At 34.5% G+C, this 15,310-nt stretch overlaps 1 protein-coding gene, 1 long non-coding RNA gene and 1 other non-coding gene across 3 annotated transcripts in view; 2 read left to right on the top strand and 1 right to left on the bottom strand.

Annotated features, from left to right (window-relative positions):
* The window catches only part of si:ch211-51c14.1 (protein kinase C and casein kinase substrate in neurons protein 3), a 28,346-nt gene extending 17,936 nt beyond the window's left edge, over positions 1-10,410 (bottom strand). Inside the window, exons 1-3 of the mRNA XM_056453601.1 lie at positions 10,395-10,410; positions 8,042-8,287; positions 1,165-1,232 (exon numbers count right to left, since the gene is read on the bottom strand). Of these exons, the coding sequence (XP_056309576.1) occupies positions 1,165-1,224 (60 nt within the window). The 5' untranslated portion in view covers positions 1,225-1,232; positions 8,042-8,287; positions 10,395-10,410. The remainder of the gene's footprint in view (positions 1-1,164; positions 1,233-8,041; positions 8,288-10,394) is intronic.
* A 1,798-nt stretch (positions 10,411-12,208) lies between these two features.
* Positions 12,209-12,885, top strand: LOC130218889 (uncharacterized). Its single transcript, XR_008836009.1, has 3 exons — positions 12,209-12,246; positions 12,508-12,547; positions 12,754-12,885. It is a non-coding gene; the product is annotated as an uncharacterized LOC130218889 (long non-coding RNA).
* Positions 12,598-12,687, top strand: LOC130221849 (small nucleolar RNA SNORD88). The gene has a single exon (XR_008836335.1). It is a non-coding gene; the product is annotated as a small nucleolar RNA SNORD88 (small nucleolar RNA).
* Positions 12,886-15,310: the final 2,425 nt, after the last annotated feature.

A 15,310-nucleotide genomic window follows, 5' to 3' on the forward strand; every position in this document is an offset into this window, starting at 1 on the left:
ACAATCCAGTTGACCAGTGAACACAAACAGAAGCTCAACCGTGCCAACAGAGCTCAATAGTTCTTGCAGAAGCTCAAATGTAACATAATATGCAAGAATCTTATTAGCAAGCTTCTGTGACCAAATCTAAATGATAATGTGTGAATAAAACCATATATTTAACCTGTTTATCATAAAAAATATCATTTGGTTACAGAAAAAACACTGTTTTAGTTAAGGTTATTAGTCTAGTTAACCCTTTAAGGTGCACTCATTGAAAATAATCTTTTTGGCCCATATCTTGTTTTGAATAATATGCTGACACAACTCTGATAAATAGTAATTAGCACTAAAATAATAATGATAACCGATGGATAAAAGGTCAACTAGGTGGTTATGATGCCTGTAGTATCTTGTAAAAAAAAAAAAAACAAAGTAAAATAAGATGCACTGTCATCATGGCAAAGTCAAGAAATTAGTTATGTGTGTGTGTTGAAAATTTCACTCTCCATTAAACAGAAACTGGGAAATATTTTTAAAAGAATAAAAAATGTACAGGAGGGCTAAAAATTCTGCCTTCAACTGTATATATTCTGTAATAAACAAATCCTAAAAATACATCAAAGCTGATAACATGAGCAAAAATACTTAATTTATCATCACTTTATCACTTGTGACAATTTTTTATCACCAGAACATCCCAACTGTGAAAATAATTTAGAGTTGCAAAGTACAAAATACGCTTGTTACAGAGTAAAATTTTCTTATTTATTTTTTTTACGGTATTAAAATGCTTGATCCCCAGCAGTATTGGAGAAAAGAGAAGCAAACCAATTAAGGAGCTGAGAGAGAAAAGCTGAGCTAATTAAAATGGGTGGAGGCACAGGGGCTGAAATTTATAGACTGAGATTAAAGGTTAAAGAACCATAAAACATGCTGCAGTGGTCTCAAAGAAGTAAACTAGACTTCACTTGAATATTAATCTTCATTTGGTTTAATGTACAGTGTGGCAGGGCTTTTATGAACCATTTCCCTTAATGTCCTAACAAATCTTGTCATCTGTTGTTGCTCAAAGGTGGTGTTAAAAGTCAAGGTACATCACCTACGGGCATTTCTGGTAACACATACTTAACAAAAGAGAAGTGGATGGCTTTTCTTAGCAGTCCATCAACTTGCCTGACTTACCATCCAGAAGCTTTGATTGTTGGCATCCTCAGGGCCCGACTCTGCCGGAAGCGTTGACATGATGGAGTCTGAAAGAGAGATATTGTAAATGACAGTTTAAGGCATTGAAGGTGCACTCATATTGCTCATTGAAAAAAAAATGTTTAAGGAAAAAAATACTTGCATATACTCTTAAATGAAGACTCACATGTTTTATTGGTTTTTTTCACATGCAACAGAACTTTCCTCTCACTTCTGAAGTCATAAATACAAATTCAAGTGCTTTGTTGTTTTAAAGAATTATGAATCATGGAAAACAGTTTTATTTCTGTCTCCTGAAGAAATGTTATTTTAAAGCAAAGAGAGAGAGAGAGAGAGATAAGACTGCCAACAAATCCTTACCAAAACATTTCATCTGCTCTACTGTATACTTTACGGTCTCTGGATATTTTGTATTTCAATACATACTACTTTTTGCAGTGCATAAAACATTTAATATGCATCGGGTTTATTTTTACAGCAAGATTTTAAAAACAAGGTAACGTAGTTAAAACTATACTACTTCAATCATTCTCCCCTCCATTTTGTTCAAAACTTAAGGCTTGGTCAACTTGGAAACTTATTAATTCGTTCATTTTTCTTCGGGTTAGTCTCTATTTCAGAGGTCACCACAGCAGAATGAACCGTCAGCTATTCCAGCCTGTTTTATGCAGCAGATGCCCTTCCAGCTGCAACCCAGTACTGAGAAACACCCACTCATTCACACACACTCAAAGACTATGGACAATTTTGCTTACCCAATCCACCTATATTGCATGTATTTGGACTGTGGGGGAAACTGAAGCACCTGGAGGAAACCTACGTGAACACGGGAAGAACATGCAAAGTCCACACAGAAATGCTGGGACTTGAACCAGTGACCTTCTTGCTGTGAGCTTGGAAACTTCAGTGTCAAAATTATTTCTGAATTGTCTAGTTGTAAGTATGACCTTAGAAGGGGTTCATGTGTAATTTCCAACTAGGTAACCAATAACTGATAACTTGCGGAGGCAGCATGTTCTATATGGAGTGGATGGTATGATGGGAGCAGAGATCACATGACCAGATACTTCACCTCCCCAACCACACTGGTGGTAACACTTTCAGTCCTGGAATCAATTAACCCTGGCTGAATGATGAACTCTTATAAAAAGTTACCTTGATTTTGGGGTATTTTCTGCTTTTTAATTTTCCATCATTGATCTTAATCTAAAGTGCAGAAGTGCGCTCGGTTTTGCAATTGCTTTATAACTTCTGAAACAACTATGGGAAAAATGACTGGGAATAATAAATGGCAGAAAACGGTCAAACTACTTGCTCTACAAACAAGTGTGACTATACAGACAAAGCAGAATCATATAATAAGGAAATATCCGTTTGAAACATCAAGCAGCAGAACAAGCTGTTTTAGGATGTTTTTAGGATTGAAGTTAGTGAGATTCTCGAGCCAAAGAGATTTAAATGGCTGTGGCCGCTCATAAGCAAAGAATAAAGTCAATAGGCATTTCTCATGTGACAATTGTTAATAAAGTGATTTTGGCTGAGACTTTTAGCAATTTGAAATGATATATTGTATGGATTGAGCGTACAATTACAGTACAAAAACCACATAATGAGCTGCCAATACGTTTTCTGTTATTGTTAAATTTTTTGTCACGTGTTAGCAGACCACTGTAATCTAACTGCTTGAGTCCCCACGCAAGCTGTGCTCTCATCGAGGGGAAATGGAAACAAAACTTTTCTTTTAGCACATTTATAAACACAACTCTGACGTCCCATGTCTCCAAACAATTCTTCTCTTACTTGTTTGAATTACAGTTGGCAACACAATGTGGCATTTCTCTGAACACTGTTACAGGTAAAAGGAGTCTTCGAAGCTATAACAGGCATAGTAATGAAGTTGCATCTCGTTCACAATAGAGCACACTGATTGGTTCGAACCAAGTCTTTCTCATGAATTAATGAACAGATGTGCTGAAAACTCACTGACGTCACTTTGTACCGGCAGCCAATCTCCACGCTGGAATTTACACAATGATCTCATCGATCTGACGTTGCCTCAAAATTTCTTTTTAAACCGGAAGAACAAATTTGCTCTAAACAACGCAAAAACAACCAGTTTTGATGTTTTAGTGAAACATATGTGTCCTAATAGTGTTTTTAGCAACGTGGGGCATATACATGACTGTCAACATCTCAAAAAATGCGTTTTGGGGTTTCGTGACCCTTTAACTATATAAATGTTCTTTTTTACACAACATATTGTTTTAAATTAATAAAAAATGTTGAAAAAAGTTCCTTGTTAAACTGCAGAATTACAACATTAAAAGTTCACTGATCATGGACCCAGAATGCAATTCAGAAGCATAAATAAAAAGAAAACTGATCTCAGGTTACGGACAGCTGTTAATAAACAGACATTTTCTATAGTGAGTATTGCATTACTACAATGGCATAAATAGCCAATAACAAACAAATACATTACAGATGCACCTTTAGAGCAAACTTATTAGTGGATTTTAATTATTTGTTTAGCTGAACAAGGTTTGTAAAAAATGATTCAGTTTCAGCTCTCAACAACGGTAATACCTCCCAGTGGAATCTGCACACATGCTGCAAAATTCAATAAATATACATTACATATGAAATGTCTGTATAAAATGTGTCCTGTTATTAATTTGAGTTTTATTGAGGGCTGATCTAGTTAAAAACATTCTGACAATGGTCCATGTTTCACTGAGACTGCCCTCTAGTGGTGAAACACCAAAATAATTTTTTTTTGAAAACTAATAACATGAAGCCTTGTTTGCTGAAGTCACATGACTTTGGCAGTTTGCTACGTGCTCTTAATAACTGGTTTAAAACCAGTGAATTTCAAAGGTTTAGAAGCTCGACAATGCAGTGCTTTGAAAGTGTCCGTCATTAGTTCTGTCCATTTGAGATGCCAGAGGGACAAATGCCTTTCTAATAACTGCATCTCTATCTAGTCTTAACAGGCAGACAATAGTCAGATATGTGTGACAAAGCTGAATCTCACACTGTGTCTAATAGCGTGCTGGGAGGGTGTTGTGTTTTACAAGCTTTCTTTTATTTAAACTACAGTTTATGAACTGCGTCGGAAAGTGCATGGTTCCAACAAACAACTTTAATGGTCTTGAAGTCTAGTTGACGAAGAAAGGAGGATAGTTATATACATGGCTGTTTACGGAGGATCAAAGGGCTTTCTGGAAGACACAATCCGCTACTGACTAGTTAACGTGTAAAAATGAAATGGCTGAAAGCAGATGTTAGCGCTTTGAGAATTGTGGCTTACAGTCAGACAGACGGTGCCTAATATTCTCCACTGCTATCTGCCTTCATCCAGAGCTCTGCGCTTTGAAACTTGAGCCATCCCAAAATAAACAGAGGTAAAAGTTCACCAATACTGACATATACTCCAGCACACGCACAAACACATTAGTTCTCTTCTGAAACAACACATGTTGGTGAACTCATGTGCATGCAAACACAGACATGCCCACACAAGCACAGGTCTGAGCTGCCCCAAACACACACACGTCATCAACACACTCCACTGACAGCATCAGCATGCCTGTGGCAATTTGCTTCTGTAAATTAAATTTTGTCACAAGACAAAGATAGGGACAGAAGGGAAGCGCGTAAACAAGCTGTTATTTGTCTATCTTCTCCACTCTTTCTGTCTCAGTCGCTCTCTTGAGTCCATGTCCCTGAGTACATTATCCCATATGGTTTCTTCCTATCTCGCTTTCCCACTGCAGGGGTCGAGGGTTTAGTAAATCACCCTATATTTGAACTTTAACCTCACTTCCTGTTCCCCCTCTGTTCCTCTCCCTCCAGATAGTCTTATGCTCTCAGACAATACATGCACGACCAAGGAGAAAGAGCTTAAAGGGATAGATTTGCTGCAAAAAATGAAGATTTAATTCATTTTATTCCAAAACCAGTCTAACTATGTTTGTTCAATAGAAAACTTAAGATGTTTTTTTAAACGTGGTTTGTGGAACTGGAACTGTAGTTTTTAGTTTTGAAAATGATATAAAATAAGAGAATATGTGTTATTTACAGTATATATATATATATATATATATATATATATATATATATATATATATATATATATATATATATATATATATACACGCACACACACATATATATATATATATATATATATATATATATATATATATATATATATATATATATATATATATATATATATATATATATATATATATATATATATGTGTGTGTGTGTGTGTGTGCATGTGTTATTAATTAGATTATTAATCTCCTTTGTAAGAAACTCACTGAAATATAAGTTGTTTGTAAGTTGCTTCTTTGAGATGAAATTTTATTGATTTTAATAATCTCACTGCAAAAATATTTTTATTATTTAGATTTTTTTGTCTTGTTTCTAAATATTCTTAAATCAAGAAGCATTTCCTTGACAAGCAAAATTTATTGTCTTGTTTTAAGATATAATATGCCAAAATTCAGTGAGTTTTTCTTTTAAATCTTAAACAAGATAATTTTTTCTTACACCATTGGCAGATTATTTTGCTTGTTTTAAGGAAAAACTCACTCAATTTGGGCACATTATTTCTCAAAACAAGACAATATTTTTTACTTGTCTAGAAAATACTTCTTGGTTTTAAAAATTTGTAGATATTTGTACTAGAAACAAGACAAACTCTTTAGGTAACAAAAGCATGTTTTGCAGTGCTGAATACCGTGTACATGAACCAGGCTGATCCGATTATAAACTTGTAATTGAACAGAAATCAATCTAAACTTTCATCTAACAACTTTTTCAATTAGAAACTTATTTTTTTGACAGCAATTTAATTTATTTTATAACTTTTATTACATATTTGAGTTTTAAAAGATTTTTTTAATTATGATTTAATTTAAATTTCAATTTAATTATGGTAATTGAATAAAATGATAATTATTAATTTAAAAAAAAGTTAAAGTAGGGGGGTGGGGGGGGGGGGGGGGGGGGGGGGGTGGAGGTTGTCCAAACTCTGCGTGCTGGAGAGTTTAGCTCCAACCCAAACACACCTGAACCAGCTAATCAAGCTCCTAGATATACTAGACACTTCCTGGCAGGTGTGTTGAAGCAAGTTGGAGCTAAAGTCCAGGACTGAGTTTGAACATCCCTGTTCTATGCCCATGATATGATGATACTCGTTTTACATTTTCATTAGCATGGAATTGCTAGGGCCTTACGTATTGTGAAATACATCTCATTGCAACTAATATCTGAAAAAAAAGAAAATAGACAAGAATGGATACTTCTGTCTATTGGTTGTTGATTGGAAGGAGACAAAACGTTTAGGATCATAATTTAAAAATGGATCATATAAGGGTCAAGTTGGGTGTGTTTACATTTCACGCAGTCCATATAATTTAAAAAATATATATTTATTATTTTTAGCTTTAGAAAATTAATCATTTAAAATGTAGAGATTGCCTCAATTTAAAATGTCAAAAGGAAGATTGAGCGATATAAATATACAGAAATATAAATAAAAATTAAATAAAAGTACAAAAATAGTGTATTTCAGAACTTGGGCTCTATGGCAGGAATTGCCTAGGGCCCCAAAATAACTAAATCCACCCCTGCCTAGAGATACCAAATATTAAAGGACAAAACAGTGGGTGTGGCCTGTTTTTTCTACTGCAAGCTGATTGGATGTAAAGTAGGCATTTAATTCAGAAAGACATTGAAAGGGATTTTGGAAGACTAATCACAACCTTACACACTCCTCTTTCTCACCATTTCTGTGTGTTGTCAAACTGACATTTGGAGGGGCGTGGTTAAATGTTAGCCACGCCCAATTCCTAATATATACATAATCTGACAAATTAACTGAAAACAAACAGGTGCACTTTCATATTTTTTTTGTTATTCTTAATGACATGCACAGATGAACTGTTCACTACAAAACTAGCAATGTGAGCTAACAAAATCGTATTAGTTTGGATTTTTTTAGGGACTTTTTTTTTTTTGCAAAGATCCAAACAGCTCTCAGAAGGGGATGAATTCCAGGGAATAAAGATTTAAATTTCACTCTGTTTTCCACCCAGTACACATGACTTCTAGATAAATATAAAAATATGTTGCACAACCAACTTGTTTATACTGTTATGGTGTGCTTTCACATCATTTTTAAATAAAGAATGCTTTAGATCTGCATGAAAAAAAGATCAACAACATTAATCAAAATGTCTCTTTTTATGCTTGCGTTCCAAAGAAGTCATAAGATTTTGATGCAACATGAGGGTAAGATAGTGATAACAGTATTTTCATTTTACCCTGTTGCCTCTTTGCATTCTGTGAGAAGTTCACCGAACAGACTCTGGAAGGGTTTATTCTCTGTGAGTTACAATGGACCCTCTTGCAGTTTTTAAATAGAGACAAAGAGCAATGGGAATCCATCAAATTTCATATCCAAAAACTTCTTGGGAAGTTTGGAGAGGTCTGCAACTTTGGAGAACGGGATTTGACCCATTTCTGTGAAAAGATCATGATGACGTTGCTGAGAATCTCCCTGTTATTTTCTCTTTTCTCCCCCTTTTGGAAGCCCCTCAAACCCCCATACCCCTCACCCACCCTGGCTCTCTTCCTCTCTCCTCCCCCTGTCCCCGTTTTGAGTGTCACACATAACTCCACTCACACCCACACACTGAAGAAATATATAGCAACTTATGAATGCATCAGACAGAAATAGTCTCTGAATCCTGCAGAACTCATCAATGCAATGTGATCCGACTTTACACAAACACATCAAGAATAAATGAAGGACAGATAAAGGAGAAACATCAGACTCACCTCCAACTTTTCCAGGGAAAGTTTCCTTTCGGTTTTTCCCTTTTCTTTTCCGAAGTAACCGATCACCACTTTTTCTGCTGTCTTTACCGCTTTAAAACCACCATATGGTTATGGTGTGTTCTGGACAGCCTCGTTCTCCTCTCTTCTCTGTCTTTGACCCGCTGTCAGTGTTTAATGAGGTGGCTTCCTGTCACTTTCTTTCTCTCCTCTCCTCCCTCTTTCCAGATCCCCCTCTTTCTGAAGCAGCTGCAGATAACCAGACGTTTCGCTCTGCGGATCATACTACATGACAACACTCCTCCCTCTCTCTCTCTTTCTCTTTAAGCAGAGAGTACCCCCCCACACACACACACACACACACACACACACAGTACAGTGGTAATGAAGTGTGTTAAGTTTAAACAATTATTGTGGATGCGTTTCATTCAAGAATATCCCTAGAAAGAAAGAATTTTGTTTTGTCTTTTACTTACCACATATAATTACACTTTTCTTACTTTTTTCTTGTTTCTAGTTCAAATATTCAAAAATTCTTAAACCGAGAGGCATTTTCTAGACAAGCAAAAATACATGCAAAATAGTCTTGTTTTTACTTTTCAAATAAGATTATTTCGCTTACCCTATCAGCAGATTATTTAGCTTTAGTTTTAGCTTTAGGTTTTAACATAAGACTCACTTGATTTTCACATGTTATTTCTTAAAACTAGACTATGTTTTGCTTGGCAAGAAAATGCTTCTTGGTTTAAAGGTGCTGTATGTAAGTTTTTTACTGTTTTAAAGCATAAAATACCATAATATATTTGCAGATATTTAAGAAACATGCTAAATATCTGAAAAACAATGCTGAAGTCAGATATTCTACTTGGAAAACGTGCTTCACATGCTGGAACACTGACTTTGTTTTGGTTCTATTAACCCGCCCAATGCCACTTTAGCCAATTATATTTTAGCTTCCCGGGTTGCCTTCATGGAAAACAGCGTATTTCATTCAGTCATTCATTTAGAAAAGCACTACATGACCAACATGCGACCTCTGGTGGACAGTAGCAGACTCCGAAATGAGAAGCAGATTCAGAGTTCCACATGAGGTTATTAATTAGCAAATCATATAAATATTATGAGCATAAACATTAGGTGAGCAGGTTACATTGACGAGATCTGCAATGATAAGCAATTTGGCTGCACCAGACAAAACACGACAGAAATTTAAAGCCAGCCATTCAGAAGCACAGAATATGCACTAACTCACTAAATGGTAAGGGTTTTTAATCTTATTAATACATATTAAACCTCTTTAACAGTATTAAATGTAGGTGCAGAATTGCTGATCTGTGTTGGTTTTGAGTCAAAGTTCTAAAGTTTAATTTCATAAGGTTTATTTTATTTTCAAGATGTGAGGTGAATTATCTGCTGCTGCTTTCACTAGTATGGCAATAAAAGTCATGTAAAATGGTCATTTAACACTGAATAAAGCACATGAGGTGCACCTGAGGTGATCATTGTCAGTTTTCTGTTGTTCAACTGCAAGAAATACACTGTAAAACCCAAAAAGTTAAGGTAACTCAAACCATTTAAGGAAACCGATTGCAACAAACCATTTAAGTTCAAAAAACGAATACTAAATAGTACTGTAAACTTAATCCATTTGAGTAAATGAAGCAATTTGAGCACAGTAGAACCCAATAAATGAAGAGAACTCAAACCAACTGAGTACTGCAAAACCCAATAAGTTAAGGCAACTCAAACTGTTTGAGGAAATCGATTGCAACAAACCATTTGAGTTAAAAAAAACTTTTCTATGAGTACTGTGAACTTACTCCATTTAAGCTGAAGTAATGATGTGTTTAATTAACTCATTACCTTCAACACTTTAACACTTGAAGAGTTCAAAACTCTTCAAATGAGTAGAATTAACTTAAAGTCAATTTTGAGTTAACTGCACTCATTTCATTTGATAAAGTTGACTGTTGGGTTTTACAGTGTAGAAGCTGTTTCTAAAATATAAATTCGAGGTTTTGGTTAGAACAAAACTCCTTTTAATATGAAAAATTTTCTATCACGCACAGTTGCTTTTGTATAGAACAAAATTTAAATCAGCCTTGAGTCAGCCTTTAGGCTCGATTGTCAGACTCACTCTTTTTGGTCCTCAATCTGGCAACCTGTGCTAGCATTTGTTTTGATCCAGGAATACAATACCTTGTGCAAACACTGGGTGTCAAACCTACATACTGCACTTTTAAGATTTTTTTAATATTTGGACTAGAAACAAGACAAAAAATCTAAGTAAGAAAATCCTTTTTTTGCAGTGAATTAGGCATAAATATTCTTTTTTTTAGCATCACAATCTACCTACCTTACAATTTCCATTGTCTCAGACTCCTCCAAACAACAGCTGCACAGCACATCCAGCGGTTCATGGGGTGAAAAGAAAGAGAGGGAGAGGAAACTCAAAGTGTGAGACTTTATTGTGTTGAACAAAGGCCTATGACTCAGTATTAAAAATATGGCAGCTGTTGTACCCACTGCAAGTGCCAGTTCCAAATGCCTCTGCATGTGTGGTTCAGTCATATTTTTACTCACAAGAATGTTAACAGCATTTTAACAATTAATATACGATAATGAACGCTGTCTTTTTTCATCTCTGTGCTGATATGACAGCATTGATCCTTTTCACAGAATTAGATAAATAACTTTTTAGAAAATGTGTAATACTTCAGATCACTATTAACTTGTGAATCTCACAAGAACCACTGCTTATTAATAGTACAGCAGTTGTTATGTATAAGGCATGGTTAAGGAATCTACTGTAGTCATGAAGAATGCATAAATGTGTGTTATAAGAACAATAAAAACATACAATTTACTTATAATAAGAATTTTAATAACTAACTAACTAACTACACTAAGAAATGCTGGGTTATTTAAACCCAAATTGGGTAAAATTTATACTAACCCAACCAATGGGTTAAATTTGATCCTATTTATTTAAAAAATTAACCCAGTTTAGTTAAGGTTTAGTCTGTATTACACTCAGAATTGGGCTGAAATAACCCAGCATTTTAGTGTGTGACTAAGTTAAAAGCAAATTTAAGTTCCCTATAATTCCTTAATTTTCCCAAAATAAATAAATAAAAAATAAATAAGGGTGGCATGGTGGCTCAGTGGTTAGCGCTGTTGCCTCACAGCAAGAAGATTGCTTGTTCGAGTCCTGGCTGGGTCATTTGGCATATCTGTGTGAAGTTTGTATGTTCTCCCTATGCTGGCGTGGGTTTCCTCCTGGTGCTCCGGTTTCCCCCATAGTCCAAACACATGCGCTATAGGTGAATTGAATAAGCTAAATTGGCCGTAGTGTACGTGTGTGAACGTGGGAGTGTATGGGTGTTTCACAGTAGTGGTTGCAGCTGGAAGGGCATGTGTAAAATACATGCTGGATTAGTTAGCGGTTCATTAGCTCTGTGTCAACCTCTGATGAATAAAAGGACTAAGCCGAAGGAAAATGAATGAATAAACTAATGAATTAATGATTCTAATTCAATGATTCGTGATTCTAACTTTATTGGGCTGTAGTAAATGTGTAATTTTTTTGTTGTTTTAATTTCATAGGGTTGACATATATTAAGCTAATTAGTGAATCTGTTAAAAGAACCCAAAAACAAATAGAAGTAAAAATGCATCTAAAAATAAATGACTAAATACTTACACCATAGGCTTCCTTTGTGGTAACGTTATCTGTTGGTCCGGTGGTATCCTTGTTTTAAATGGTTCCAGACTCAAAAAAAACCTATCAACTGTTCAATTGATCCAGTTGTTTTTATTTATTTGCTACATTGAATGTAATCGGTATAACCATAGTTTTAGAACAAATACCATTAACCGAACGTACAATTAAACATTTTGTTCTATTTTATTAAATCGTTTTGGTGAGGGCGATTTCAGTCACAGAGAAATATACGTGATTGAAGATACAGTTATATATATATATATATATATATATATATATATATATATATATATAATGCGTGTTAAAAACAAAAAATCTAAAATAACTCCTTAGTCATGTGACGAAGCTGTCTCGATTTATGTAAAGGCGATATTACCGGACGCCTATAGGTCCTACCCAGCGTTGACTATATAAACTCCATTCTGCGTTTAGGAAGTCCTCAGTGAACGCAGATGAGTCGCAGGGATGTTTGCAGCTTGAAGCAGTAAGAGTTTTGATAAATTTTGTTTTCCTTTTACAATTTTGTATTTGTTTATGACGTTGGGAGCACATTCGTTATATTTGTTTATTTTAAAGTGGTAGTTCATAATGTATTAGTGAAATAATTTTTAGATGCTATTTTATCAGCACCACGTGGTGTGGGTAAATCCTCGACCATTGCTGAATCTTGCTATGATGTACTTGCACGGTCGTTAAAGTGAAACCATCCCGCTTTTACTTACTTATATCTCGTATTTCGTTTCAGAATACCGAGTATTAAGATGATTCATCAAAATTGACTTGAGGTGAGTTTCTTTGCTTTTATAAAGTAACTTTCAGTTGTAGATTTTGTTAAGCGCTTCGGTGATGTTTAGCACTGGGCTCTGAGTTCATGTGTGGACAAAAGTGCAGTTTTGCTCTTGACATGGCAGAACCTGAGAAGTGTAAATTTTAAAATGAAGTATCAAAGAAATTAAACGTGACGTGTAATCAGACTTTTCATTTCTTCCAGAGTGGAGTGTGCAGAGCTGTGAGTGACCTGTGGATGTGGGTTTTTTTTTCTTTTCTTTTTTGTCCCTACTTTTAATGTTCGTAAATTTGCCTTGTTATTTGACAACCATTAAATGAGACTTTGAAACCGCAATATCTGCATTTTTGTATTTATTTTTTTTTAACATTTACATTGAAGCCATTGTAATATTAGAAGGGGAAAAATCTAGAAAGCATGTGACTGGAAAATGTGGGATTTGGGTGGCATACTGCTGAGTGGTTCTTTCCCAGTAGTATACGTTTCCTTCCTTGTGAACAAAGTCTGGCATTTAAATTTCTATTAACTAATCTTATATTTGGGAATTATTTTATAAGTGTGGATGATTCAAATTTACATTTAATTAGACTAGTTAAAATGGTAAAGGGGACTTTAATTTCCTGCAAAGTTAACTTTATGAGCCCCTTGTATCTTCTCAATATCTTGGTTTGTTAAACTACGAGTAGTTTGAAACTTGTAGAGTTAGGAAATGACAGTTAATGTTTTTGGGGTGAACCATCTGTAGGAATAAGCATGTCATTTGGAGTAAAAATCAGCATGCTGAAACAGTCTTTGTCAGTCAAACATGAAATTTTCAAATGGCTGCACTTTAACTGATATGGCTACTGAGATAAAATGTTTAGAAATAATTCAGGGCCAGAGTTTGGTTCCAGCATTTATCATTGTCATAATGTTGGAATTTTCCAACGAGTATACTTCAATCATGTCTTCTAAATGGTGTCACAAAAGGGATGTTAAAAAAAATAAAATTAAGTTGTAAATGACGGTATAAAAGTTAGCACAACACAGAGCATCAGATAACCGCAAAGAAACTAGTGTGGCAAACAGTGTTGACAATTTATAACCCATACTAGTATGTTTTCATGTTACTAGTGCTTTTTATAAACTAGTATCCTTTCCATTTAACTACTAATGCTCAGTTTTTTTTATTTATTTTCTTAAATCCACTAGTGCTTACTCTGACACCTTTTTTTAATTAGATATTAGTATGCATGTACTGTTTATGTACAAACTACTAGTACATACAATATGTACTACTCCCAACTAGAATACATACTAGTCAAAACTGAGTAGTTATCTCCATGACAAATCCCCATAGAAATCAATAGAAATTTTACATTTGTTACTAGTCACTATTTAAAAAAGAACTGTAATGTGTAAGCACTAGAATCTAAATTCGTTTTGACTAGTATGTATTCTAGTTGGGACTAGTAGTTAGTACATAAACAATACATGCATACTAGTATCTAATAATAAAAAAAGAACTAGCGTCTAATGAGTAAGCATTAGTCCTTTATGGAAAATATTACAAAAATTAGTAACTACTGTAATTATAAATGAAACATCATAAAATGGCTTGCCATACTATTTTCTTTGCCATTATGACACGCTTATAGTCATACTAACTTTTAATCTATTATTTGCAACTTTGATTTAAACATTAGTTACTAGTCGCTATTAAAATAAGTACTAGTATGTGTTTAATAGGCACTAGTATCTAATGAAGTACTAGTACTTAATGGAAAACATACTAGTATCTAAATAAATAAGTACTAGTAACATGAAAATAGATACTAGTCCGGGTTATAAATTAAATGTCAAAATAATTTAACATAACCAGTGTTTTTTTTTTTTATTATTATTCCTGGAGGCCATCCCAGCAGTGCATTTTCCCCATGTAAAATCACCCATAAAGTCACCAGTTCATTATAAGAAACTCCCAAGAACAAAAATGTGTGCATTAGACAAAAGGAGAAATGCAAAATCTGCAGTACCTGAGGGGGCCTCCAGGAATGCGGCTGAGAACAACTTCTTTAGATGATAAAACTCTGAGAAACCAAGATAGCGCAGCAGGGAGTAAAAGGCTGTAAAGAAAATATGTCAACATATTTCTGGGAAGATAAAATAGCTTGTACAGATCATTGTCTTTAAAACTCCACATCATTTCTGATCTTAACTTAGTATGTTTCCTTGGTAAAAACAGCTGAATGATTTTAAGAAAGTTGTGAATGAGTCTCTCAGTTATTCTGGGTACAATCATGTTGCATTCCTTTTAAATAGACGGTTCACCCAAAAATGAAAATATCCTCACCATTTATTCTCCCTCATGTGGTTGTAAACCATTTACATTAAACAATAAAGCAGACCACAAGCCACTCAAAGTAATTCCTGCATCTTTTATTATAATTCTAATAACCTTTATTCATTTCTTAAAACATTTGTATTTCATATGTGTATATGAATAGGTATAATCGCATACACATATATATTCTGTAAATAACCTCTTATCTGTTCATAGTTTCTTCATTTTAAAAGAAAAAAAAAGAGAGATGCTTTCTGCACACCCTGGACGGCTACTGCATAACTGCTCCTGTGTGTGACCTGTGAGCTCTTTCCCGTCCCACACTGTCCAGACTCTTTATGTGATCTTCAATATCCGTGTATTGTAGATAACAGTTATTAGAAGCTGTAATGTTGAAAATATGGCCTGTGGAGCCTGTTTTGCATGGTCCAATCTTTC

This window comes from Danio aesculapii, chromosome 3, assembly GCF_903798145.1.
Source record: "Danio aesculapii chromosome 3, fDanAes4.1, whole genome shotgun sequence".
Lineage (NCBI taxonomy): Eukaryota > Metazoa > Chordata > Actinopteri > Cypriniformes > Danionidae > Danio > Danio aesculapii.